The following is a 26,643-nucleotide window of genomic DNA, read 5'->3' as shown; positions in this document are numbered from 1 at the left end:
GTTTAAGCAGTTAAAGTTAAGTGTGTGTTGTTTTGTTTAGACAAGTCATATTAACCGCTCATTTTGGATCTTAGTTCCCCGACCAGGGATGGAATCCGTACCCTTGGCAGTGAAAGCATGGAGTCCTAACTACTGGACTGCCAGGGAATTCCCTGAGTATATAATTTTTATTAAATTATTTCTTCTCACTTGATAACACTGAATCAGCAATGTGAAGGTACCAAATTATTAGCCTGCACATGACACCCACATACTGTGCTCCAGCCCTGCTTGCAACAGTTCATAGACAGCAGCTAAGCCCCCTTCATACTACCAGCTCTGTAAAACTGCCACAGAATGACGTTGCATAAGACACCATTAGGAACCGACTCCTGCCCACAAAGAGAAAATAACCATGAAAGCCTAGACATACATGTGACTTCTCTAAAGGTGAGCTGCCACTGGCCAGGTTCTTGAACCGTGTCACTTTCAGAATAAACACCAGTCCGATATCTAAACACATCTCAATAAGACATTTAAATGTTTACTGAAGTCTCCTTTAAAAATGCCAAAGGGGAATTCTTTTCATGTCTTACACTTCCAGGCAAATCTCTGCCCCCAAATCGCTACGCCTTCAACCAAACTCCTCAAAACACATTCTTAACTTCCCCCACTGGCTCTTGTTTTTCTTCTCTCCTCTTCCTGTTTCTGAAATATTTTCTCCTATGAATAGCTTTATGTTCTTTCTAATAGAGATCAACCTAAACTTTCAGTAGTTCTTTTAATTTTCTTCTCCAATATTCTAAGTAAATCAACAGGATAGAATTCTGTTGCACATTAACATTTGATCCAATAATCAATACTCCTGTGATAAATCTAGATAATATTTCTCTATCCAGTCTATAAGGATATCATATAAGATGTCAGATGTCTTCCTAAAATTCAGATATACTCTTCATATAGTGGTACCTGCTTATAAAAAAGAAATCTTAAATCCTAAAGATATTTAACAATATATCTTTTATGTACTTTAGAAATGAAAAATTAAAACATTAAATTAGGTGTCTTCACAGCCTCTCCCTCTCCTGAACTTGATAAAGAAAGAGGCTCTCTTTCTTGGCTGAGAACCTGAGACAACCAACAGTCATCACAAAAAATAGGCATAACAACCGGAAGACATAACCCCCAGTGCACGCTGATTTTGTTTTTACACACACAATTATAAGATCTAGGGCTTCAGTAATTAGGATTTAAATTCATTCTTGGATTAAAACTCAGGAGTCTCACATGGGCTGAGAAAACACCCTTTAGCTATTGCTACTACTCAATTTAGATTTTCATCTACATATATGAAAATATAACCCCAAATCACCAAACACTGGGTGGAAAAACTGAATGAAAGATAAGAACCAAACACAACAAATAGAAGAATGAACCTCAAAGAAGCAGAACTGATACAGGAAACAGAAATTCTTAAAATAAAGAGGTTCAAGAGAATATCACATTCTTTTAAAAGCAAAAAAGAAACAGTTACTATGAAAAAGAAGCAATCAAAGTTCTTGATTGCTTGACAAAAAGTATTTGTCAAAAAAAAGTTAGCAGATGGGCTGAATAACAGAATAGACACAGCTAAAGACTGACTTAGGAACCTGGAAAATCAAACTGGGGGTTCTCAATACAAAGAGGAAAGAGTTGAAAGTTACGAGGAAAGTTGAAAGAGGGACTAAACACAGATATTCAAAGCTCTTTAAAAGAGTGCCAAAAGGAGAAAATAGAAACCACAGAGGGGAGAAAATAATCAAAGAAGTAATAGAAGGAGGATGGTAATCTTCAGATTATAAAGGCTCCACCATGTGCTGAATGGGACAAATTTAAAAAAAAATCACACGTAGGCATATCTTGGTGAAATTTCAGAACTCCAAGGATAAAAAGAAAATCCCAAAGACTTTAAAGAATGAGGGAAAAAGTCACCTACAAAAGCAAAAGTAAAATCAGTCTTGTATCAGCAATGCTTAAGACAGAGGGGCAATGACTTCAGGAAAATGGTTTTGGAGAGTCAAACTATTAAAATCAAAATCAAAACAAAAAGAATTTTGGACTTAGGTAAAATTTTTTGTATGTATGGAAAAAATTTCTTATGGACATAATCCAGCATAATAGAAAGGAAAGTAAAAAAGGAGCTCACATGAGACTGCAGAAAGAGTGGCTGAGGAATATAACCTAAAGGAAGAGAAGGAAGGTATTGTTAAAAAAAATTAATTCATTTGCTGTTTCATAGAGAAAGTCTCCTTCAAGTACAAAAGGTTTAATGACATAGGATCATATTTCCTTTGTTATGGATTCAATCAAATGATAGGTTCTAGAGTGAATAAAATTTATACAATCATAATATTTATATAATCATAAAGTAGAGGTTGTTTTTTGGTTTTCCATGTATAGAGTCATTTACTGAAAAGAATGAAGACAATTACACTTACAGCATAGAAGGTAAATGTTATAAACTGTCTGCCTGTAAAAATAATAGCTCCAAAAATTTAAGAGAGAAAAAGAAAAGGTTAAAGGAGATGAATGTTTAATCTCCTTATATTGCACAGCAAAGAGTAAATAAAGGCTGTTTAGAAATAATAAATCAAGAATTAGATCCACCAGAGGGCAGACAGCAGAAGCAAGAACAACAATCCTGCAGCCAGTGGAACAAAAACCACATTCACAGAAACACAAACAACATGAAAAGGCAGAGGGCTATGTACCAGATGAAGGAACAAGACAAAACTACAGAAAAACAACTAAATGATGTGGAGATAGCCAACCTTCCAAAAAAAGAATTCAGAATAATGATAGTGAAGATGATCCAGGACCTCGGAAAAAGAATGAAGGCAAAGATCGAGAAGGTGAAAGAAATGTTTAACAAAGAACTAGAAGAATTAAAGAACAAACAAACAGAGATGAACAATACAATAACTGAAATGAAAACTACACTAGAAGGAATCAATAGCACAACAACTGAGGCAGAAGAATGGATAAATGACCTGGAAGAAAGAATGGTGTGGAACAGAATAAAGAAAAAACACTGAAAAGAAATGAAGACAGCCTAAGAGACCTCTGGGACAACATTAAACGCAACAACATCCGCATTATAGGGGTCCCACAAGGAGAAGAGAGAGAGAAAGGACCCGAGAAAATATTTGAAGAGATTATAGTTGAAAATCTTCCTAACATGGGAAAGGAAATAGCCACCCAAGTCCAGGAAGCACAGCGAGTCCCATACAGGATAAACTCAAGGAGAAACATCCTGAGACACATGGTAATCAAATTGGCAAAAATTAAAGACAAAGAAAAATTATTGAAAGCAGCAAGGGAAAAACGACAAATAACATACAAGTGAACTCCCATAAGGTTAACAGCTGATTTCTCAGCAGAAACTCTACAGGCCAGAAGGAAGTGGCATGATATACTTAAAGTGATGAAAGGGAAGAACCTACAGCCAAGATTACTCTACCCGGCAAGGATCTCATTCAGATTTCATGGAGAAATCAAAAGCTTTACAGACAAGCAAAAGCTAAGAGAATTCAGCACCGCCAAACCAGCTGTACAACAAATGCTAAAGGAACTTCTCTAAGTGGGAAACACAAGAGAAGAAAAGGACCTACAAAAATAAACCCAAAACAACTAAGAAAATGGTCATAGGAACATACATATCGATAATTACCTTAAACATGAATGGATTAAATGCTCCAACCAAAAGACACAGGCTTGCTGAATGGATACAAAAACAAGACCCATGTATATGCTGTCTACAAGAGAGCCACTTCAGACCTAGGGACACAAACAGACTGAAAGTGAGGGGATGCAAAAAGATACTCCATGCAAATGGAAATCAAAAGAAAGCTGGAGTAGCAATACTCGTATCAGACAAAATAGACTTTAAAATAAAGAATGTTAAAAGAGACAAGGAAGGGGACTACATAATGATCAAGGGATCAATCCAAGAAGAAGATATAACAATTATAAATATATATGCATCCAACATAAGAGCACCTCAATACATAAGGCGACTGCTAACAGCTATAAAAGAGGAAATCGACAGTAACACAATAATAGTGGGGGACTTTAACACCTCACTTACACCAATGGCCAGATCATCCAAAATGAAAATAAATAAGAAACAGAAGGTTTAAATGACATGATAGGCCAGATAGATTTAATTGATAGTTATAGGACAGTCCATCCAAAAACAGCAGATTACACTTTCTTCTCAAGTGCACATGGAACATTCTCCAGGACAGATCACATCTTGGGTCACAAATCAAGCCTCAATAAATTTAAGAAAACTGAAATCATATCAAGCATCTTTTCTGACCACAACGCTATGAGATTACAGATGAATTACAGGGAAAAAAACGTAAAAAACACAAACACATGGAGGCTAAACAATACGTTACTAAATAACCAAACGATCACTGAAAAAATCAAAGAGGAAATCAAAAAATACCTAGAGACAAATGACAATGAAAACACGATGATCCAAACCCTGCGGGATGCAGCAAAAGCAGTTCTAAGAGGGAAGTTTACAGCTATACAAGCCTACCTCAAGAAACAAGAAAAATCTCAAATAAACAATCTAACCTTACACTTAAAGGAAGTAGAGAAAGAAGAACAAATAAAACCCAAAGTTAGCAGAAGGAACGAAATCATAAAGATCAGAGCAGAAATAAATGAAATAGAAACAAAGAAAACAACAGCAAAGATGAATAAAACTAAAAACTGGTTCTTTGAGAAGATAAGCAAAATTGATAAACCATTAGCCAGACTCATCAAGAAAAAGAGGGAGAGGACTCAAATCAATAAAATTAGAAATGAAAAAGGAGAAGTTACGACAGACACCGCAGAAATACAAAGCATCCTAAGAGACTACTACATGCAACTCTATGCCTATATAATGGACAACCTGGAAGAAATGGACAAATTCTTAGAAAGGTATAACCTTCCAAGACTGAACCAGGAAGAAATAGAAAATATGAACAGACCAATCACAAATAATGCAATGGAAACTGTGATTAAAAATCTTCCAACAAACAAAAGGCCCGGACCAGATGGCTTCACAGGTGAATTCTATCAAACATTTAGAGAAGAGCTAACACCCATCCTTCTCAAACTCTTCTAAAAAACTGCGGAATAAGGAACACTCCCAAACTCATTCTATGAGGCCACCATCACCCTGATACCAAAACCAGACAGAGATACTACAAAAAAAGAAAATTACAGACCAATATCACTGATGATTATAGATGCAAAAAATCTCAACAAAATACTAGCAAACAGAATCCAACAACACATTAAAAGGATCATACACCATGATCAAGTGGGATTTATCCCAGGGATGCAAGCGTTCTTCAATATATGCAAATCAATCAATGTGATACACCATGTTAACAAATTGAAGAAGAAAAACCATATGATCATCTCGATAGATGCAGAAAAAGCTTTTGAAAAAATTCAACACCCATTTATGATAAAAAAAACTCTCCAGAAAGTGGGCATAGAGGGAACCTACTTCAACATAATAAAGGCCATATACGACAAACCCACAGCAAACATCATTCTCAATGGTGAAAATCTGAAAGCATTTCCTCTAAGATCAGGAACAAGACAAGGATGTCCTCTCTCACCACTATTAATCAACATAGCTTTGGAAGTCCTAGCCAAGGCAATCAGAGAAGAAAAAGAAATAAAAGGAATACAAATTGGAAAAGAAGTAAAACTGTCACTGTTTGCAGATGACATGATACTATACATAGAAAACCCTAAAGATGCCACCAGGAAACTACTAGAACTAATCAATGAATTTGGTAAAGTTGCAGGATACAAAATTAATGCACAGAAATCTCTGGCATTCCTATACACTGATGATGAAAAGTCTGCAAGAGAAATTAAGGAAACACTCCCATTTACCACTGCAACTAAATGAATAAAATACCTAGGAATAAACCTACCTAAGGAGACAAAAGAACTGTATGCAGAAATCTGTAAGACACTGATGAAAGAAATTAAAGATGATATCAACAGATGGAGAGATATACCATGTTCTTGGATTAGAAGAATCAATATTTTGAAAATGACTATACTACCCAAAGCAATCTACAGATTCAATGCAATCCCTATCAAATTACCAATGGCATTTTTTACAGAACTAGAACAAAAAATCTTAAAATTTGTATGGAGACACAAAACACCCCAAATAGCCAAAGCAGTCTTGAGGGAAAAAAAAGGAGCTGGAGGAATCAGACACTCTGACTTCAGACTCTACTACAAAGCTACAGTAATCAAGACAATATGGTACTGGCACAAAAACAGAAATACAGATCAATAGAACAAGATAGAAAGCCTAGAGATAAACTCACGCACATATGGTCAACTAATCTATGACAAAGGAGGCAAGGATATACAATGGAGAAAAGATAGCCTTCAATAAGTGGTGCTGGGAAAACTGGACAGCTACATGTAAAAGAATGAAATTAGAACACTCCCTAACACCATACAAAAATAAACTCAAAATGGATTAGAGACCTAAATGTAAGACCGGACACTATAAAGCTCTTAGAGGAAAACATAGGAAGAACACTTTTTGACATAAATCACAGCAAGATCTTTTTTGATCCACCTCCTAGAATAATGGAAATAAAAATAAACAAATGGGACGTAATGAAACTTCAAAGCTTTTGCACAGCAAAGGAAACCACAAACAAGACGAAAAACAACCCTCAGAATGGGAGAAAATATTTGCAAACGAATCAATGGACAAAGGATTAATCTCCAAAATATATAAACAGCTCATGCAGCTCAATATTAAAAAAACAAACAACCCAATCCAAAAATGGGCAGAAGACCTAAATAGACATTTCTTCAAAGAAGACATACAGATGGCCAAGAAGCACATGAAAAGCTGCTCAACATCACTAATTATTAGAGAAATGCAAATCAAAACTACAATGAGGTATCACCTCACACCAGTTAGAAGGGGCATCATCAGAAAATCTACAAACAACAAATGCTGGAGAGGGTGTGGGGAAAAGGGCAACATCTTGCACTGTTGGTGGGAATGTAAATTGATACAGCCACTATGGAGAACAGTATGGTGGTTCCTTAAAGAACTAAAAATAGAATTACCATATGATCCAGCAATCCCACTACTGCACATGTACCCAGAGAAAACCATAACTCAAAAAGACACATGCGCCCCAATGTTTATTGCAGCACTATTTACAATAGCCAGGTCATGGAAGCAACCTAAATGCCCATCAACAGATGAATGGATTAAGAATATGTGGTACATATATACAGTGGAATATTACTCAGCCATAAAAAGGAACGAAATTGGGTCATTTGTAGAGACGTGGATGCATCTAGAGACTGTCATACAGAGTGAAGTAAGTCAGAAAGAGAAAAACAAATATCGTATATTAACACATATATGTGGAACCTAGAAAAATGGTACAGATGAACCGGTTTGCAGGGCAGAAATTGAGCCACAGATGTAGAGAACAAACATATGGACACCAAGGGGGGCAAGCGACGGGGGGCGGGGGTGGGGGTGTGATGAATTGGGCGATTGGGACTGACATGTATACACTGATGTGTATAAAACTGATGACTAATAAGAACCTGTTGTATAAAAAATAAATAAAATAAAATTCCAAAAAAAAAGAAATACACATGCATATTATTAAAATTATTATTGCCTAATAGTAGAGGAATTTAACCCAGGAGTGGTGGCTTTGGGGCTGTCTCTGGGAGATGGTAGAGTGGAGGGCCGAGACGGATAATTTTATTTCTTTTATTATGTTATTTCCAAGTTGCAAAATTATGCATGAATATGTTTTACCATAAGTGTTCTGTGTGTGTGTCTGTGTGTGTATATTCAAAGACCTTACCTCTTAGGCCATGGAATTGAATACTCTGAAGCAGAAAATCATATATGAAAGTTAAAATAGCCCTTTTAGGAACGTGACTCTGCTAAATTGCAGAGGGGCCTGAAGTGGACAGACTGGTGTGAGGGAAGCTGGTTAGGAGGTGATTCATTCCACCTATGAGTTCCTAATGTGCTTACGTCCTCATCTCCCATTTGGTACTTAACTCATACTGCCTGGAAATGTGGAGGATCTTGAACGATAAAAAATAATAATAATAAATACTACCACTCATGCACTCCTCAGTACCAGCATTTGAAGTTTTCACTGTCAAATCTTTGTTCTCTTTGCCTCTCTCTCCCGCCACTTCAGACCTACCCTTTCCTTCAAGCCTTATTCACGTCTCATTTCCTACATGAAGCCTATTTCAAGTGTCCTGCCCTTTGAGAGTGTTACAAAGACAGACAGAATCTCTACTCAGCACTCAGAAAATGAAAACGAATAGATTTTCTTCTCTGAAGATCATAAATGAGTTTGATAATCAGCTAAAATTTAAAGAGCAGAGACTGTTCTCTGCAGCACTTCGTATCTCATAATAAACAACTGAATCCCTTTCACTTCATATAACTTACCTGTTGGGTCAAACACATGCAGAAATGGTCTTAAAAGAAATCAAGACACCTAAGTGATGTTTTCCCCAAATGACCAGTGCTTGTCTCTCACCTGATTTATTGATTCTCGGCTAGAAATTTGTTTTATTAAAAACTTGGTATCCTCTTGACTTTTGACATAGCCTTTGGTAATACTATACATCAAGCTGAGGCGCTTTTTGATCTGCACATCTACAATATTCATCAGCAGTGGTATTAGTACCTGGAATAACAGAGAGAAAAAAACTGAAAATTTAATGAGGAAAAGCACCCTCTAAGGCAGATGTTCTCAAAGTGTCATTTCTAACAAGCTTGTTAGAAACACAAATGTGACGCCATTGCTGAAACACAAATTCTCAGGCCCCACTCCAGAACTGCTGAATCGGAAACTCTGGGGATGGGCCCAAAATCGGTGCTTTAACAAGTCCTCCAGGTGATTCTATGCACACTCAAGTTTGAGTGCCACTCTAAAGAAATGAAAGCTCAATGAATAACTGTTCTGTAGTTTTAAGGGGAAATCCCTACCCTGCGCTTTCCCTCATTCTCCATATCACCAGTTTTCAGGAGACAAGAGAGGTCACCCCAATAACCTGGGTGATAGTAACCAACCGAATAAATCTCTCTACACCTCAGTTTCTCCACTTGTAAGATAAGGACCTTAGGGTATCTAAGATCCTCCTTAGCTCTAAATTTCTCAAATCATAAGCTGAGGAAGGAGAGCGCAGTGACTGAGTGGGATTTTTAAATATAAACCTCCCTGGGTTCAAATACCAGCTCTGTTACTCACCAGCTCTGTGACCTTGAGCAAGTTACTTAGTGACTCCAAGGACTCAGTGTCCTCATCTGTTCAATGAGGATAATAATACCTAAGTACCAGAATTCCAGTGGAGTGGCCCTCACGAGCAATGCAGTGAATCACAGAGACAGATGCACATCAGAGCACAGGGAGGATGGTGAGGGGCCAGGTAACACAGGAGGAAGATGGGACCAGGAAAAGAACATCATAGAGAAGGAGTCACAAGAGCAGAGAAGGGACAGATTTTTTTTTAAACTGTTATTCTGGTTGTGAAACTTTGGGCAGAGGGAGAGATATTAAAGAGGATTTTTATAAAGTTTTATTCCATGATGCACTGGCACCCCCTGGGCCGATCTGAAGTAAAGGTCTCCAATATTCTTCGAAGTTTTCCAATACAGATTTGTTTCTTTTGAAAGCCACACTCTGCTGAGACTGGCTATTAGGACACCTAACTTGATAAAGTGGTGACACCTACTTCACAGGGCTCTTATAACAATTTAACTAGATAATGTAAGTAAAGTGGTCTGCACAGTTCCTGGAACATAGTAACTGCTCAGTAAACAAAAGCTAATCATGACTATATTTACTTAAATACACTCCACTGGGACTTGTCAGAGCATGTTAAACAGAAATAGCAACTAGTTCACACTTTAAATAGGGTTGACTTCCACAATAACACATCTTTAAGTCTTTATTTCACCTAGAGAGACTTTTCACAAAGTATTCCCTCTAAAATAATAATTTTACATTCATCTGCATAAGATCCCTGTATAAAAACTGATTATCTAAGGACGCCTCTACCTTCCACATTAAGACTTAGCCTCATTCTACATATCCTCATTTCTAGAGTCGTTTGTATTATGATGGGTTATACCTTATGTCGACACTTTGCTCTAAACTCAGCTCATAGGGAAAAAATCATAAATAAATTGTGCACACAACTCTGTAGAGTCATCCTTATGAACACTAAAGTTTGGTAACATTAATATAGAATCAAGTAAGGAACAAAAAAAGGAAGTCAACAAACACAAGTCTGGGCATTCAGACGATTTTGCCTTTAAGATCACTATAAAATTGCTTGGAGAACGGGGAATAGATGGAGGATTCTAATGTATGCCTTTTGCCGTCAGGGTTTACAGCAATGTTTATTCATATTAAGCCTCTATAACTTCAATACATACTAACAGACTTATTTGATGTAATAAGAATTAAGCAACTCAAAAATATGGAGTGGCAAGTGAAATCATCTAAAGCACCCAAAAGCTTATATAATGCAACTGCATTGGAAAGAGAAAGGAGGCTTAAGAACGGAGACTGAAAATCTGAAGATCTACCTTCAGAATCAAAACCAGAGCCACGAAAAGAAGAAATGGTCATTGTTAAGGAGATTGAAGGCCACAGTAAAACTGAACTTCATAGGCAGTGGGGTATGTAAGTAGTGTGGGCTCTAGGGTAAATATTTTTATGCTTCTGCACAGTTAGGGCTTTATGAGCAAATTTTACTAAAACTTGGAGAACTTGTTTCTGGGTAATCCTGCTGCAGGGGCACCACTGTTTTCATTTATTCATTCAATACATAACTTATTAAGTACTTACTATATACTAGGTACCATTCTGGAGCCATAGGTTACATCAGTGACCAAAACAAAGATCCCTACCTTGTGGAAAGCACATATAACATACAGTAAAAAAGTGATAAGTGCTACACAGAAAAATTAAAATTTAAGCAAGTGGAGGGGGACCAGAGAGATGGGTGGAACACGCTGGGAGTATGGAGGGCAGGTTGCCATTTTACGTAGCGTAAAAGAAGGTCAGGGAAGATCTTCTCCATGAGAAGGTGAGATTTGAGCAATGACTTGAAGGGGGTGAGAGAGTGAACCATGCAGATACCTATAAAGAGAGGGTTCCAGGAGAAAAGACAGCTCCCTCCCTCATTTCTTTCAAAATAGTGAGGTTTCTTAATTCATTCGACAAATAGTATAGGAAAAAAAAAAGTATTTTAAAACTTGAAGTTTTACCTTGATAAGAGGAATAAATCTAATTATTCTGACATAACCTATTATTACTGTAAACTGAATAAGAACCAAGTGGTCTGGTCTCAATCTGACAAAGTATATACAAAATATATCAACGATTCCAATAAGCATGATAAAAAATTCCAAAGTATTCCAATGTTGATGAAAATATCTGCTTTTCAAAATTGTTATCTGTTTAGAAAACATATAGAATGTACATCATTTCATAGCACTATACAATGATATGGGGAGGGGATTCTTTAAAATTAACAGTTAAATCCTCAACTACAAATAAGTTATATTCCAAAAGTTGGGTTTTAAGTCATTCATTTGAAATTCAAAAAACTCCTACATCAAAAATTATAATTTGATTCCAAATACACATAATCTATTATGAAGCTGTAATGCCAAAGAAAAGCAATGAAAAATACTAAACAGATTCATTGCAATACTATTAATTATAATTAAAGTATGAAAACAGTAATGCTGATAAATCATCTTTGAAGCATTTATCCTAAAAAGTAGTTCTCATCTTATATTATGACAAGTAACTAGCAAACCATTTTGCTTTTATCCACTTATTTATTCTTTGCATAGTTACAGGGAGTATTTGAGGGAAACAGCAAATGTCTAGATTTTCAATTCTTTTTTGCCTGATCTTTGAGATTCTCTCCACTTTTATGATACTTCTCTTATCTGATATCCAAGACTAACTGTTTTACTGATTTCATCATAAACTCAGAAAATTCAAAAAGATTACTAAAATTCCAGGATCCTATCAACTGTTACAACAAAAGGCTTCTAGTATCAATTATTTCCAAAAAATGACAAAAATAGATTCAAATTATCTAAACTGTTCTTTTTATAGGATACATTTCTATTTTAAACAGTACCTTCAATGCTGATTCTAACAGATATAAAAATACAAAATAGTAGTTTACTAATATCAGTGCTGACACATTTAATTCTCTTGCCATTGGCCATAGATGCATTATCATAGGATAAATGTACATTACTCGTATAATATGTCCTGCATATTCAAATTCTTCTGAAAATACAATGCGATATATAAAAATCAGAAATTTATTATTCCTGAAAAAAAAGAGATCAAATAAAATGTCAGATCACTTTAAAGGTATAACAATTAAAATCTGAAGTTCATTTGTTTAAATAAATATTAACATTAATTTGAAGAAAGATACAAATAATATGAAACAATAGCTAAGCAAAAATCTAAACCATACTTTCTAGACATAAAAATCATAAAGGAAAAAGATAAAAATATGGCTCTTGGTAATCTAGATCAGGGCTGAGGAGCTTTTTTTTTAAGTTAATGTCTTATGCTTATTATTCACCCAGGTAGAAGAAACATTTTCATTAACCTTTGCCAAAACAAAGGTACTGTAAATACATATTCATTTGGGAAGGTGGCTTTTTTGGGGGGGTGTTTTTCTTCCATTTTTCTTAAGATATAATTGATATACAGCACTGTATAAGTTTTAAGGTATACAACATAATGGTTTGGCTTACGTACATCACAAACTGATCATCACGGGAAGTGCAGTGAACATCCATTATCTCATATAGATGCAACATTAAACAGACAGAAAATTTCTCCTTGTGATGAGAACCCTTAGGACTAACTCCCTTAACAGCTTTCATATGTAACATGCAGCAGTGTTAACTATATTCATCATGGTGTAATACATTACCTCTCTAGTACTTATTTACCTGATAAATGGAAATTGTACCTGGTGACTATTTTCATCCACTTCCCCCTCTCCCACCCCCCACCTCTGGCAACCACAAATCTGACCTTTTTTTTCTATGGATTTGTTTGTTGGTTTGTTTTTGAAGTATGATTGACCTAGAACACTATGTTAGGTCCTGTTACACAACACACTGATTCAATATTTCTAGACCTTTTAAAATGATAACCACAGTAAGTCTAGTTATGATATGTCACCATACAAAGATACTACATAGTTACTAACTATATTGCCCATACTGTACATTTCATACTGGTTACTCATTTATTTTGCAACTGGAAGCTTGTACATTTTAATTTCCCTCACTATTTCTTTCCTCCCCCGACCCCTCCCTTCTGGACACTACCTGTTTGTTCTCTGTATCTATGACTCTGTTTCTCTTTTGTTAAGTTTATTCATTTGTTTTGTTTTTTTAGAACCCACATATAAGTGAAATCATACAGTATTTGACTTTCTCTGTCTGACTTAGTTCACTTAGCATAATACCATCTAAGTCCTTCCACATGGCAAATGGCAAGATTTCATTCTTTTCTAGGGCTGAGTAATATTCCATTATATATATATGGAATATATACATACATATTGAACCATCCTTGGGACAAATCCCACTTGATCATGGTGTATGATCCTTTCAATGTATTGCTGAATTTGGTTTGCTAATATTTTGTTGAGGATTTTTGCATCTATTGATATGCTCATCAGTGATATTGGCCTGTAATTTCCTTTTTTTGTGATATCTTTGCCTGGTTTTGGTATCAGGGTAATGCTGGCTTTATAGAATGATTTCAGAAGTGTTACTTCCTCTGCAATTTTTGGGAATAATTTGATAAGGATATGTGTTAACTCTTCTCTAAATGTTTGGTAGAATTCATCTGTGAAGCCATCTGGTCCTGGAATTTTGTTTGTTGGGAGTTTTAAAATTACTGATTCAATTTCAGTACTGGTAATTGGTCTGTTCATATTTTCTACTTCTTCCTGCTACAGTCTTGGGAGATCGTACCTTTCTAAGAATTTGTCCATTTCTTCTATCTTATTGGCATATAACTGTAGTACTCTCTTGTGATCCTTTGTATCTCAGTGATTTCAGTTGTAACTTCTTTTTCATCTGATTTTATTGATTTGGGCCCTCTCTTTTTCTTGGTGAGTTGGGCTGAAGGTTTATCAATTTTATTTATTTTTTCAAAGAACCAGCTCTTAGTTTCATTTATCTATTCTATTGTTTTTTAGTCTCTCTTTCACTTATTTCTGCTCTGATATTTATGATTTCTTCCTTTCTATTAACTAAGGGCTTTGTTTGTTCTTCTTTTTCTAGCTCCTTTAGGTGTAAGGTTGGATTGTTTGTTTGAGATTTGTCTGGAGAGCATTTTCTAAAATCAAGGCTAATCACACATAGGAACAATGCAAAAATTCATACATCAAAAGCAAGAAACAAATTAATTTAGAGAAAAACATCAACACTGCTTAAAATTAGGAACAGAATGAAATATTCAATATTACTATGACATTTAAAATTTTTTTTTCTATTCATCTAAAGTAGAAGCTGACAAAAAGAGGTTACTTGGATATATGTCAAGATCCTAGGGTTTTAAATTTTTATATTTTTCTGTAAACTTAATAAATGGAAGAAAGTAAAAAATTATCATAATTTGTTATGAAAAGCATGTTAACACCCACTTAAAATTTATTAGCATTAATGGTCCCAGTATTTTCTCATTTGACATCTTTTTTTTTTTTTTTTTTGCAGTACGCAGGCCTCTCACTGTTATGGCCTCTCCCGTTGCGGAGCACAGGCTCCGGATGCGCAGGCTCAGCAGCCATGGCTCATGGGCCCAGCTGCTCCGCGGCATGTGGGATCTTCCCGGACCGGGGCACAAACCCATGTCCCCTGCATCGGCAGGCTGACTCTCAACCACTGCACCACCAGGGAAGCCCTGACATCTTTTGTTAGTAGAAAAACCTTGTCTTTCTGCTCTAAAAAGTATATAAGCTCACAACTTATATAACAAAACAAAGAATCTACACAAGTTAAGAAAAATCTGTATCTTGCGTTATTTTGGACATTGGTTATAATTATTATTAAGGCCATGCTGTGTTTTTCCTAATTATAGACATCAACAGAACTATCCCATGGCACAGATGAAATTAAGTTGAGAGCTAGATCTAGTCTTTGAGTTTGCTATTTCTCACCCCTGCTCATCCCAGAAGAATACCAGAAGAATATGAAAGAAGTCCAACATGTAATGTGACCCTAAGACATGGTAATTAAAACTTGAAGAATCCAAATATGACCATCCTTTTCATCTTTTTTCTACCCACTCTCTAATAGAGGTGCCAATGAAATTGGTAAAACAGAATGGAGAAAGAGAAGCAAGCACTTTGTTCCTTCCGCACTCAATCAATAAGACTTGACTATAATATTAGATGGGTTTTGTTTGTTTTTTTTGGGGGGGGGAAGATCAAAGTAATCTATTCTGACAATGTAGAAAAGGTCATATTTTCAAGTACATTGCTATTAAAGGTTCACAGTACTTACCCATATAGAAAAAGAGGTGTCTTATCTTCATGATATTCCAAGAAAGTTAATATGTTTTTAAACTTCATAAGCCAACTTCTAGCTCTTACATAAGTTGAAACATCATAAATACTCATGAATCTAATAGAGAAAAATATACATACGTGTTATAATGAAAAGCAAGTGCTATACCTTTGGGTAATATAAAACAGAAAGTTATACTAAACATAAATGTAATATGGGTTTATTAAATATGCCTCTGTATCCATCCACCTACCCCCCCCATGGTCACAGAACAGAAACATTTTTAGTGGGAGACTCCTGCTGTCCATGTTCCTGGAACTATCTGTGACCTGAGGTAGAACATAATTAAAACTTCAGAATCCAACTCTTTGGGGTTTAGAATCAAGCTTCCTTTTGTCATGCCTTGACTAGCCCAAGATTCTCCAAGGCCCTGAAGTCTCTGTCCTTCCCAAACTTTATTTAGGAATTGATGCTACATCTCCCAGATATATTACCAGGCTGCTGAAATGTTAACTATCACCCAGACAGAATCTCCTATCACTGTTGCCCCACAGGTTTGTCTTAGACCATCCATTATCTAATGTTTCAGGACTGTAACCAGATATCAATATATCTCTAAGATACTGAGCTTTTCCCATCATATTTAATTGCATCTATCAGTTCCATGGGTTGGATCAATTCCTCCAGATCCTATGATCCTATTCCACCCCAGAGAGCAGTTTAACGGCAGGCTCCAGGCCTCCTTACTTCCCCTACGCAGTAATTTAGTAAATATGATATAAAGACAAAATAATTATCACCATAATTAAAACTATATGGGTTCTTTTTCATGGCTCCCCTTGTCTCTCATATAATTGCTCTGTAGTCAAATCTTCCTCCAGAAACTCCCAATGTCATCAAAGTTATGAATTTTCAGAGAGAAAAGTATAAACAAGAAAAATAGGAAGTAAAATAGAAAAGTAAAGTGAAGTAAAATAGGAAGTAGATGGACGGATGGATGGACAGACAGACAGATAAGATAAAAAGATTGATCAATCTGGACACTGAACTCTCAGTTTGTTCATTCTCTATCACATACCCGTTCAATTTTGGAAATATCAGTTAAAGAAGTATTACACTTACTTTCCTTGGATGTGGCAATAGCTTTTGGTTGCACCAATTAATGTCCGGGCTGCCTCTACACTGAGGACTCCGTCATTACACTGTTTTTCAAAGCTACTCTAAAAATACAGTTTTAAATAAAAATTACAAATGACCAAAACATTAATGTAATGTACTCTGCTTGACCTTTACATACCCCTCACTATTATTATTGAACTCAATATATGAAAATATACTATTCAAAAACTTCTAGAGCAAGAAATAAATTTCATTCAATTTAAATATTTACAGAATATTCCATTTTTGCAAAGTACTCTCTCAGGAAACTCAAAATCTATACAACTCAAAGAGTTTACTTCAGATGTTCAACATCACTAATTATTAGAGAAATGCAAATCTAAACCACAATGAAGTATCCCCTCGTACTGGTCAGAATGGCTATCATCAAAAAGCCTACAAATAATAAATGCTGGAGAGAGTGTGGAGAAAACAGAACCCTTGTACACTGTTGGTAGGAAATGTAAACTGGTGCATCCACTAGGCAGAACAGTATGAGGTTCCTTAAAAAACTAAAAATAGAGCTACCATATGATCTAGCAATCCTACTTCTGGGTATACATCCAAAAAAAAACCCCAAAACTCTAATTCAAAAAGATACATGTACCTCAACATTCATAGCAGCACTATTTACAATAGCCAAGACATAGAAACAACCCAAGTGCCCATCAACAGACAACTGGCTTAAGAAGATGTGGCGCATATATATATATATATATATATATATATATATATATATATATATATATATATACACACACACATATGAATATTACTCAGCCATGAAAAAGAATGAAATATGCCATTTGCAGCAACATGGATGGACCTAGAGATTACCATACTAAGTGAAGTAAGTCAGACAAAGACAAATATCATATAATTTATATGTGGAATCTAAAAAATAATACAAATGAGTCTATACACAAAATGGAAACAGACTCACAGACATAGAAAACAAACTTATGGTTACCAAAAAGGAAAGGTGGGGAGGACAAATTAGGGGTATGGGATTAACAGATACAAACGACTATACATAAAATATACGCAATAAGGATTTACTGTATAGCAAAGGGAATTATAGTTAACATCTTATAATAACCTACAATGGAATATAATCTGAAAAAAAACCTGAATCATTATGCTGTATGCCTGAAACTAACACAATATTGTAAATCAAATATATTTCAATTTTTTTAGAAAAGATAACATGGAGTGGGTCATTACATGGGATTGTTCGTTTAAAAAGTAAATGTGGGGGCTTCCCTGGTGGTGCAGTGGTTGAGAGTCCGCCTGCCGATGCAGGGGACACGGGTTCATGCCCCGGTCCGGGAGGATCCCACATGCTGCAGAGCAGCTGGGTCCGTGAGCCATGGCTGCTGAGCCTGCGCATCCGGAGCCTGTGCTCCGCAACGGGAGAGGCCACAACAGTGAGAGGCCCGCGTACCGCAAAAAAAAAAAAAAAAAAAAGTAAATGTGGTAGGTCATTAGAACAATGGTCCCAATGTAGCATGCCTTTCCCATGCTTCTTTGTAACTAACACTGCTGCTCCTTCCTTCAAAGGTGGGGTCTTCTTCACTCATCGAATCTGGGCTAGCTTTGTGATTTACTTTAACTAACAGAACAGGGGTAAAAGTGTTGTTATTCAATTTCCAGAGCCTAGGAGATACAGAGGGCTTGCAGCTTGTCCTCTCACCCTGTTGGAACCCAGAGACCGCCATGTAGTAAAGGAGCCCAGTTCACTCTACTGGAAGATAGGAAGCCATGTGGAGGAGAACCAAAGTGCCTTTAGTCTACCCTCTCAAGCAGACTAAAGGCTTTCTCAGACTCATATTGTCTGACGTGTGGCCTGTACGAAAAGGAATTGCAGAGTAGAGTGGACTGCAATGAGACTCATTGAAAACACATGAGTTTTTAAGGAAACTGTATCAGACTGGACTAAAAAAGACAGTACGAGTTCTAAATAAATAGGAATTTCCATTTCTACTGGCAGAAATCAGTCTGAGAAGGTTACTCAGCCACAAACATGGATTATTTCCTATGAAAATGTAGAGAATGGGGAGAACTGGGACATATGCCCATCTGGATTTCAGAATTGCCAAGGACCAGTGATTAATCAGTGCTTCCTGTTCTTCCCCTTCTTGAACAGAGGTGTCTCTTGATCACCACTGAATGTTGTGGGTGGAGGTGGGGGAGACAGATAACTTCTCTTCTTAGTCCACAGGTCTCTGGATCAAGAGGAATCATACTTAAGGAGATACAACCAAGAAGCCTCAGCAGACTTAGACTAAATGCACATTATGAGATACTGGACTTTGAATCTGATACCATAATAGGATGAAGGCTTGCCAGGGTTCGGGGCAGGCATGCAGTGTCTTAGAAAAAGATGAGTGTGTTTTGCTTCGTAGGAGGGGTAAAAATATTTGTGGCCAGTGTGTGGAACGTGGTACATTAAATATGGTCACAAATTCTTTGCATCTCTTACCTTCGCGAGGTTGAATCTACTGTCCCAAGCCTCAAATTAAAGTGGCTTCATTCCCAAGTCTGGTAGTAGGGTACTGACTCTCAGCTGTATGCCTCAGGTTACTTCTATGTGGCCTCTCATTCTTCAGAGGCTAGGCCAGCTTCCTCACATGACAATCTCAGGGTGGTATTCAAAGTGGAAGAAGGGGGAAATTGCAAATCTCCTCAAGGCCTAGGCTCCAGTACATGCCCAAAGTCCTTTTGCTACATTGTACTGGTCAAAACAAGTCACAAGAACACCCAAATTTAATGGTGGGGAGGGATATAGACACCACCTCTTAACAGGAGGTCTTACAAAGAATTTGTGACCATACTTTACCTCTCTGGGTAAGAGCCTTTCAAATTCTGAGAACATTTTAAATTAAGTATAGAAATGTTTTTAAAATGAAAATATAGTGTTAATATTTTTGTATTAAGAAGAAATATGTTCTTCAACAGAAAAAATAAAAGGAGGAATTTATAGATTAAAAGAGACAAAGTACATATTCATTCATTGCAATATGTGATTTTACTGAAATGCAATTTAAAAATATAAACTGTGAAAATACGCATTGATCACATTTATGAGATAATTGGAAATTTGATCATTGACCCAATATTTGATGTTATTAAGGAATTATTAATTTTTAGGTACAATATTAGTATTTTACTATGTTTTTAAAAAGACCAAATTTTAAAAAGACTAAATTTTAAAAATTTAGAGATACATACTGAAATATTTGCAGATGAAATGATATAATATCTGGGATTTGTTTCTAAATAATATGGAAGATGGAGGAGTGAATGAGGGTGCAGATGGGGCACAGCTGGTCATGTGTGGATGGTTTTTAAGGCTGAGTGATGGGTACTTGGGAGTTCATTACACTATTTTATCTACCTTTGTATATTTTAGAAATTCTTCATAATAATAAGTTCTAAAATGAAAGTAAAACAGAAGGATTCTGGGCATAACGAGTATTTTATATACTTGTAAAACTAAATAAAATTTGTACTATTAGAATAAAACCCCAATTTTAAATGTGCAATTTGATAAGTTGATTTAAACTTGATTTTACCTAGTAATCTTCCTACGTTTATAACATTTAAATATTAAATTGTAAATATTTTAAGAGAATTTTGCTTCAGTAGATTTATTTTAACTCATTAGATTTACAAGAGTTAAATAAGCACTTGAGAGAATATTGTATAAGAGGAACTCAAATATGTTAAATGTATAAAAGCAGTTTCAAATATTTGAAGATTTTAATTAAGTATGTAAATGGCACCAAACATTATTCAAAGACTCCCCAAAAGTGAACTGTTAAAATTAGCTAGACTTAGAAATAGAATAACATTTGTGACTTGAATTTAAATCCTAAGAGATTTCTTTCTTTTATTTTTTAACTTTCATAAATCAAACATAAATTTTAACAACCAATCAAAAGATGAAAAAAAATCTAGTCACCTGAAAACCATACGTAAGAATTAAAAGCATTGCAAGAATAATAAATAAATAAAAAGCAGATTATGTGAAGGGTACCAACCATTTGTATTATAGCTACATGCAATCTGGCCTCTTCTATTAAAACTTCATCTGTTAGGGACTCCTCCTTCACTTTTTTATCACATGAAACATGAGGAAACTGAACAGTATCAGACTACGTTTAAAAACACACAGAGATAAAGTTACAAATAAGTAAAAATGATTAGGAGCTGTCAAATACTTCGCTCAACCAAGATTCCAATAACTCAAATCAGAATCGCAAAAATGAAGGGGTGTATAAGTGAAAAACGTTCTCCATATTAGAGATGTTGCTTTCAATTGTGGTGAAGTAACTATTCATTTGGGGAGATTTAGAAGCCAAATTCTTCCCCAAGCTAGTTGTATGCTTGACTGCTCTCTGGAGCAGCCTATGTTTTCTGCTTTTGATAGTACTTATACAGGGAGAGATCTCTCACTTCCTCAACCAGTTGGAAACATCACCCTGGCAGCAGCCATTCATAGTTACTCAATCAGCCAGTTTGTAAAAACACCAGTTCTCCTGTATTTGGCAAATAAGGCTAGATCACCAACTCCTTCTCTTTAGAGACAGAATTCAAACTATTTTGCCAATATAGCAAAGCTAGTAAATGTATCTCCCTTCAGTATCCTGACATATAACTAGCAGAATCAAGTTTTTTATAATAAACTAAAGAAAAAGGCAGGCCAGAAAGAGAAAGGACTAATTTTTGCCAGGTATCAACTCACAGGAATGATATATTCAATCTTTGTTTTTTCTTCTACTAAGGTCCAGTTAACATTTGTCAAAATTTTTTCTGTTTTAAATAAAGTTATTCTGTTCTGTATTATCTCCTGGATGTGCTTAATGGCATTTTGCATGGCCATTTGTCTTGGAAGGGAGATGGCACACAAACCTGTGACAAAGAAAAGGAAGGGCCTTAATAAAATACAGTGAAGATTGCACAGAGAAGAGACATGTTGCATAATGTAGTGAAATCTTGGCATCACTTGCATAGCCAAACCAGAGTACTTAGAGCAAGGACAACTATTTGTCCAAAATTTTCCAGAAAATTACCCAACTATCCATTTCCTTTTGGCTGTACAGCTCAACTTTTTCTGACTCAAGTGCTAAAGAATATCTTCTTAGTTTCTTTTTGTTCCCTATAGCTAGAAACATGACTCACTATTTAAAGGCATCCAATCAGTATTTCTCCAAGTATGGAAAGCTACCTGTGTCTACAGGTAAAGGAGCTGCCTATTAAATTACGCAAATTCCTGAGCTTTACGCCATGTCTGGAGAATCAGAGTGGCCTGGGAATTTGCATTTTAACAACTTCTCCAACTGATTCTTATACATAATAAAATTTAATGGCCACTGCAATAGGGATCCCTCAAATTTAACATCTCTGTTTCCTGGCCAGCAAATCTACATGTCCAAAACTTGTAGCAGTTTGTATCATCTTGAAGTATCAATTTGAAGTTTTAGATATGAGGCTTGCTTACCAAAAAGAAGAATTTAATTAGTGAGTGAGCTTAGTCTACTCATTCAGAATTCCATCTCAATAAAACTGTTCTCAATAAAAAACAAGGTTCTGCTGTATAGCACAGGGAAATATATTCAATATCCTGTGATAAACCATAATGGAATAGAAGATAAAAAAAGAATGTATACATATGTATAACTGAATCACTGCTGTACAGCAGAAACTAACAAAACATTGTAAATCAACTACACGTCAATTAAATAGATAAATAAATAATAAAACTGTTCTCTATGCATAATTGCATATGAGATGTCTCATAAAGAGTTTTAAATGTTTCTAAATGTTTCAGTTTAACTTTATTGCATTCTCTACAGGACACTGTGGTGGCTGTATTTCAAATTTTCAGGGATTCAAAAAGGTTTGTAACCATATCCCTCTCAGTTCTCTATGGTCCAGAGCAAAGATGCATCTGACTGCCATGCTAAAGAGTTAGAACGTGTCAGCTTTGGATTTAAAATTTCCATGGCTGAGAGCACACAAGGAGAAAGTTTATTCATTTGCCTAATTACATCCCACCCATTAGGATGGAGCAACGGCCACTTTCCAGTTGCTCTGGGGAAACATGGGTATAAGTGGACCACTCGATGGCACCAGTACATTTGAACAAACTCCTGTGTTTAAGATGATCCTGGAAGAATATGAGGATAGATCTCTCTTTTTTTTTTTTAAAAAAATATTATTGAAGTAGAGTTCATTTCCAATGTTGTGTTTAATTCCTGCAGTACACCAAAGTGACTCAGTGAGATATATATATATCTATATATATCTATATATATAGATATATATATGTGTGTGTGTATATATATATATATTCTTCATCTTCTTTTCCATTATGGTTTAACACAGGATACTGAATATAGTTCCCTGTGCTATACAGTAGGACCTTGTTGTTTATCCATCCTATATGTAATGGATTGCATCTGCTAATCCCAAACTCCCAGTCCTCTCCCCTACTCCCTTCCCCCTTGGCAACCACAGGTCTGTTCTCTATATCTGTCAATCTGTTTTTGTTTTGTAGATATGTTCATTTGTGTCATATTTTAGATTCCACATATAAGTGATAGCATATGGAATTTGTCTTTCTCCTTCTGACTTACTTCACTTAGTATGATAATCTCTAGGTCCAGAGGATGAATCTCTTAAAAGCATTAGACGAGATGGAAGAAGTTGGTCTGAAACTCTTCCTGATAAAACTCAATTTTGTCAATTACCTGTTAACGTGCGTGTGTTTCTAGAAAGGATGAGCATTGATTCTGAGGATAAAGTACTTGCCATACATGTTTGTTTCACAATGAAAATTCTGAGGTTCAGTTAATACAATAAAAAAAAATGTATGGGAAGAAAAGGAGAAGAAAAAAATATTTCCATGATAGTAAAACCTCTTGCTCTTGCCTTTGTGATGATCAGAGTAAGAGCAATCTCAAGAAAGCAAGCATGGGAGAAAACCAGATGTTATATCATAAGCAAAGAGAGCAGAGTGGGTCTGGATCCCTGAAAGCCAAAGAAAACTGGTGGGAAGGGAGGTGTGAGCAAACCTTCACGGATCGAGTTAACTTTACTCATGCTCCAGGGTAGGCTTTTGCTGATCCAAGCTCTACTTTCCACTGCAAACAAGAGCAAACACATAACGTGGGGAGAAGGAGAGCTGCCAAAAATGTGCCCCATTTACTAGTCCTATTTGCATATTGGGGCCATGGACTTTGAGGTAAGCTACCACAGGAAGTTCTGCAATAGTGTAGATGGGGCACCATTTCAGGAGGGGGCAGAACTGTGAAAAGACACAAGCAGAGGGGCTAAATTCACCGGGCTACTTCCCTGTTTATAAGAACTCTCCTTCAACATTACCCTTCCTTGACCTCTCACCAGTTCCACGCTTTCCAAGAAACCTTCTGATTACTAATTTGATTTATCAAGGAAATTGGTATTTAGAGGTGAATACCCTGAATAATGATCACAATTATTTCTGACATAGAAAGAAATCACCCTCATTATAAATTAATAGATTTTCTGCTGCATCTGTATTCTCCCGTGAGTGCGATATATGTAAAGTTCCAGCCTTTTGATTAAGTCTAGATACCCTAACAAAAATCAGGTCTCTGCACCAGCAAAGCTGAGGACCAGGCCACGGGACACTGGGGGATACTAAGGCCCTACTCTAAAACTTTGTGTAATCCCACCCTGCCCTTTCTCTCCCCCTTGACTCCACTACCACTGATTATCTTACCCTGATTTCTCTACTGATCATCGGTCTATTTGCGATTTTATTATATTTAGTTATTTTATTATCAACAGCTTCAATTTTTTTCTAGAAATAGGCAACTGTGGCAGAGCAACTGCTCCCAATATTCATTCTCCCCTTCTTCCTTTAACAATAGAATCTCTGAGTTTTGCCTAAGCACATGGCCAGTCAGTTAAGATAATATTCCCCAGCTTCCTTTGCCCACGTGTGCCCATGTGACTAAGTTCTGGCCAATGGACTGTGAGTGGTAATGATATGTACAACTTCTGGATTGTGCCCTTAAAAGGAAGCTGCTTACCCTCCATTAACACCATCACCACCACCATCACCCCCACCCGATCTTCCCTTTCTAGTTGATTGGATTGAAGATACAGTGGCAGTGAGCCAGCATCTACCCTGCAGACAAAAGCAACACCCTGGGAAGCTGAGGATCAACAAAAGAGAAGGATCTGAGTGAGATCTTTGGACAACCTTGTGGAACAGAACCATCCCACTTCTCTGGACTTTCTGGTGGAGGGGAAAAAAACAAACAAACAAAAAAAAACTTTGTCTTGTTTAAGCCACGGTTAATGTGGTTTCTGTTAAACTGGCTGAATCAATATCCCAATTCATACATCATCTATAAATAGGGAGTGAATGAAAATGAGTGATTTCATAATCAATTCCTTGAGCCCCATAAGAAATGTCTCCTCCACCCCCCAACAATAATCTCTTTGCATTACTCTCCCCAATTAATTAGACTTTACCTAATGTCCTGGCTGAATAAGTCATCATGTATGAATTTATTCCCATAGTCATTAATGATATTACTTGTATATACAATATAAACTGAAAAACAAAACACAGAGAGTCAAAACATTAATAAGTTCTCCAAAGGGAATCATTGTTCAATTAACCACCAACAAAATTCTACCTTAATCCACATTTTAAAATCCTGCCTCTGATAAGAAGAGGCAAAAGGGTTATTTTGTGGACACTGCTTGAATATAATCCACTGGGGTAGAAATCAGTTCTCAATCAGAGTGAGAAAAAAAAATAGATTTTGTAGTTTCTGGGAGGGATAAGGACACTGAGAGAGGAGCTCTCCATGGTTGCTGCCGTCAACAGAGGCCATGCAAAGCCTGAAAAGCCAGCACGGTGGTTGATTCTCAGACGTTGCTGTGGAACCTGCGGGGCTGGGGAGCAACCCCGGCAATGGCAGGCAGTGGTGATAGGGAAGTGCACCTGCCACAAGCATTTACTACAGCCATACGAGAAGCTCTGAAGAAGCAGACAGGAACTGCGCTGGGGTCAGGAGAGGCACCATGCAGAAGCAGAAGCAGAACCACATTTGTAGGTCTTGGCTCTGCCATTTACTAGTCATGTAATTTGAGGCCAGTTTACCACTCTGAGTCTCAATGTCCTTTACCGAAAAATGGAGTTAATAGCAGTATGTCTTCAGAGAGTATTTCCCAAATGACTGATCACAATAAGCACCTGAAATGCTTCTTAAAGACACTGACTCCCAGGCTTATTCCCTGCAGATTCTGATTCTGTAGGGCTGGGGTGGCATCAAAGGGATTCTTAACATCAAACAGATTTGGGAAACACTGAAAAATGATACTCAAATGTTAGTTAACATTTCTTTGACTTGGTTTTAGGCCAATTCCTTGCACAAAAGAAAACTGAAGGAGCTCATTATTCTTTTCCTCCGGAACATGGAAGGACCCAAAGTCCCTGCAAAACCACAGGTGTGTTTGAACTCCAAATTAATTCCCAGACCATGCCCACAGATATGAAGTGTAAATCCCCAGGAAAGATGGTGAGGACTATGATACTCCATTTCTTAAAAAGCAACATTAAAAATAAACTCTTTCTCTTTGGGGAGTTAGGGTGCCTGAGTTCTTTCACTAACATGCTATTCTCATTATTTTGGTTTCCCTACATACAAGATAGAGAGGGTGATAGTTGCTCCCCCCAACAAAGATATTTGAAAAATACTGGGCTCTTAGGGTCTTCTAGGACAGAAGTAAAATAGCAAAGAAGAGAAAATTCTGAACTTGAAGTTGGA

The 26,643-nt window shown here is 36.4% G+C and overlaps 2 protein-coding genes across 2 annotated transcripts in view; both read right to left on the bottom strand.

Moving 5' to 3' along the window:
* The window catches only part of LOC114897856 (sodium/hydrogen exchanger 11-like), a 44,887-nt gene extending 29,164 nt beyond the window's left edge, over window positions 1-15,723 (bottom strand). The window contains exons 1-2 of the mRNA XM_029226920.1: window positions 15,650-15,723; window positions 8,610-8,759 (exon numbers count right to left, since the gene is read on the bottom strand). Of these exons, the coding sequence (XP_029082753.1) occupies window positions 8,610-8,741 (132 nt within the window). The 5' untranslated portion in view covers window positions 8,742-8,759; window positions 15,650-15,723. The remainder of the gene's footprint in view (window positions 1-8,609; window positions 8,760-15,649) is intronic.
* A 1,047-nt stretch (window positions 15,724-16,770) lies between these two features.
* Window positions 16,771-26,643, bottom strand: part of LOC114900012 (sodium/hydrogen exchanger 11-like) — a 33,145-nt gene continuing 23,272 nt past the window's right edge. Inside the window, exons 9-12 of the mRNA XM_029231242.1 lie at window positions 25,340-25,421; window positions 21,558-21,724; window positions 20,854-20,952; window positions 16,771-16,872 (exon numbers count right to left, since the gene is read on the bottom strand). Of these exons, the coding sequence (XP_029087075.1) occupies window positions 16,771-16,872; window positions 20,854-20,952; window positions 21,558-21,724; window positions 25,340-25,421 (450 nt within the window). The remainder of the gene's footprint in view (window positions 16,873-20,853; window positions 20,953-21,557; window positions 21,725-25,339; window positions 25,422-26,643) is intronic.

Source organism: Monodon monoceros, unplaced genomic scaffold, assembly GCF_005190385.1.
Source record: "Monodon monoceros isolate NGI ecotype Baffin Bay Population unplaced genomic scaffold, NGI_Narwhal_1 Super_Scaffold_18, whole genome shotgun sequence".
Taxonomy (NCBI): domain Eukaryota; kingdom Metazoa; phylum Chordata; class Mammalia; order Artiodactyla; family Monodontidae; genus Monodon; species Monodon monoceros.
This window is presented reverse-complemented; position numbering and strand designations above follow the sequence as displayed.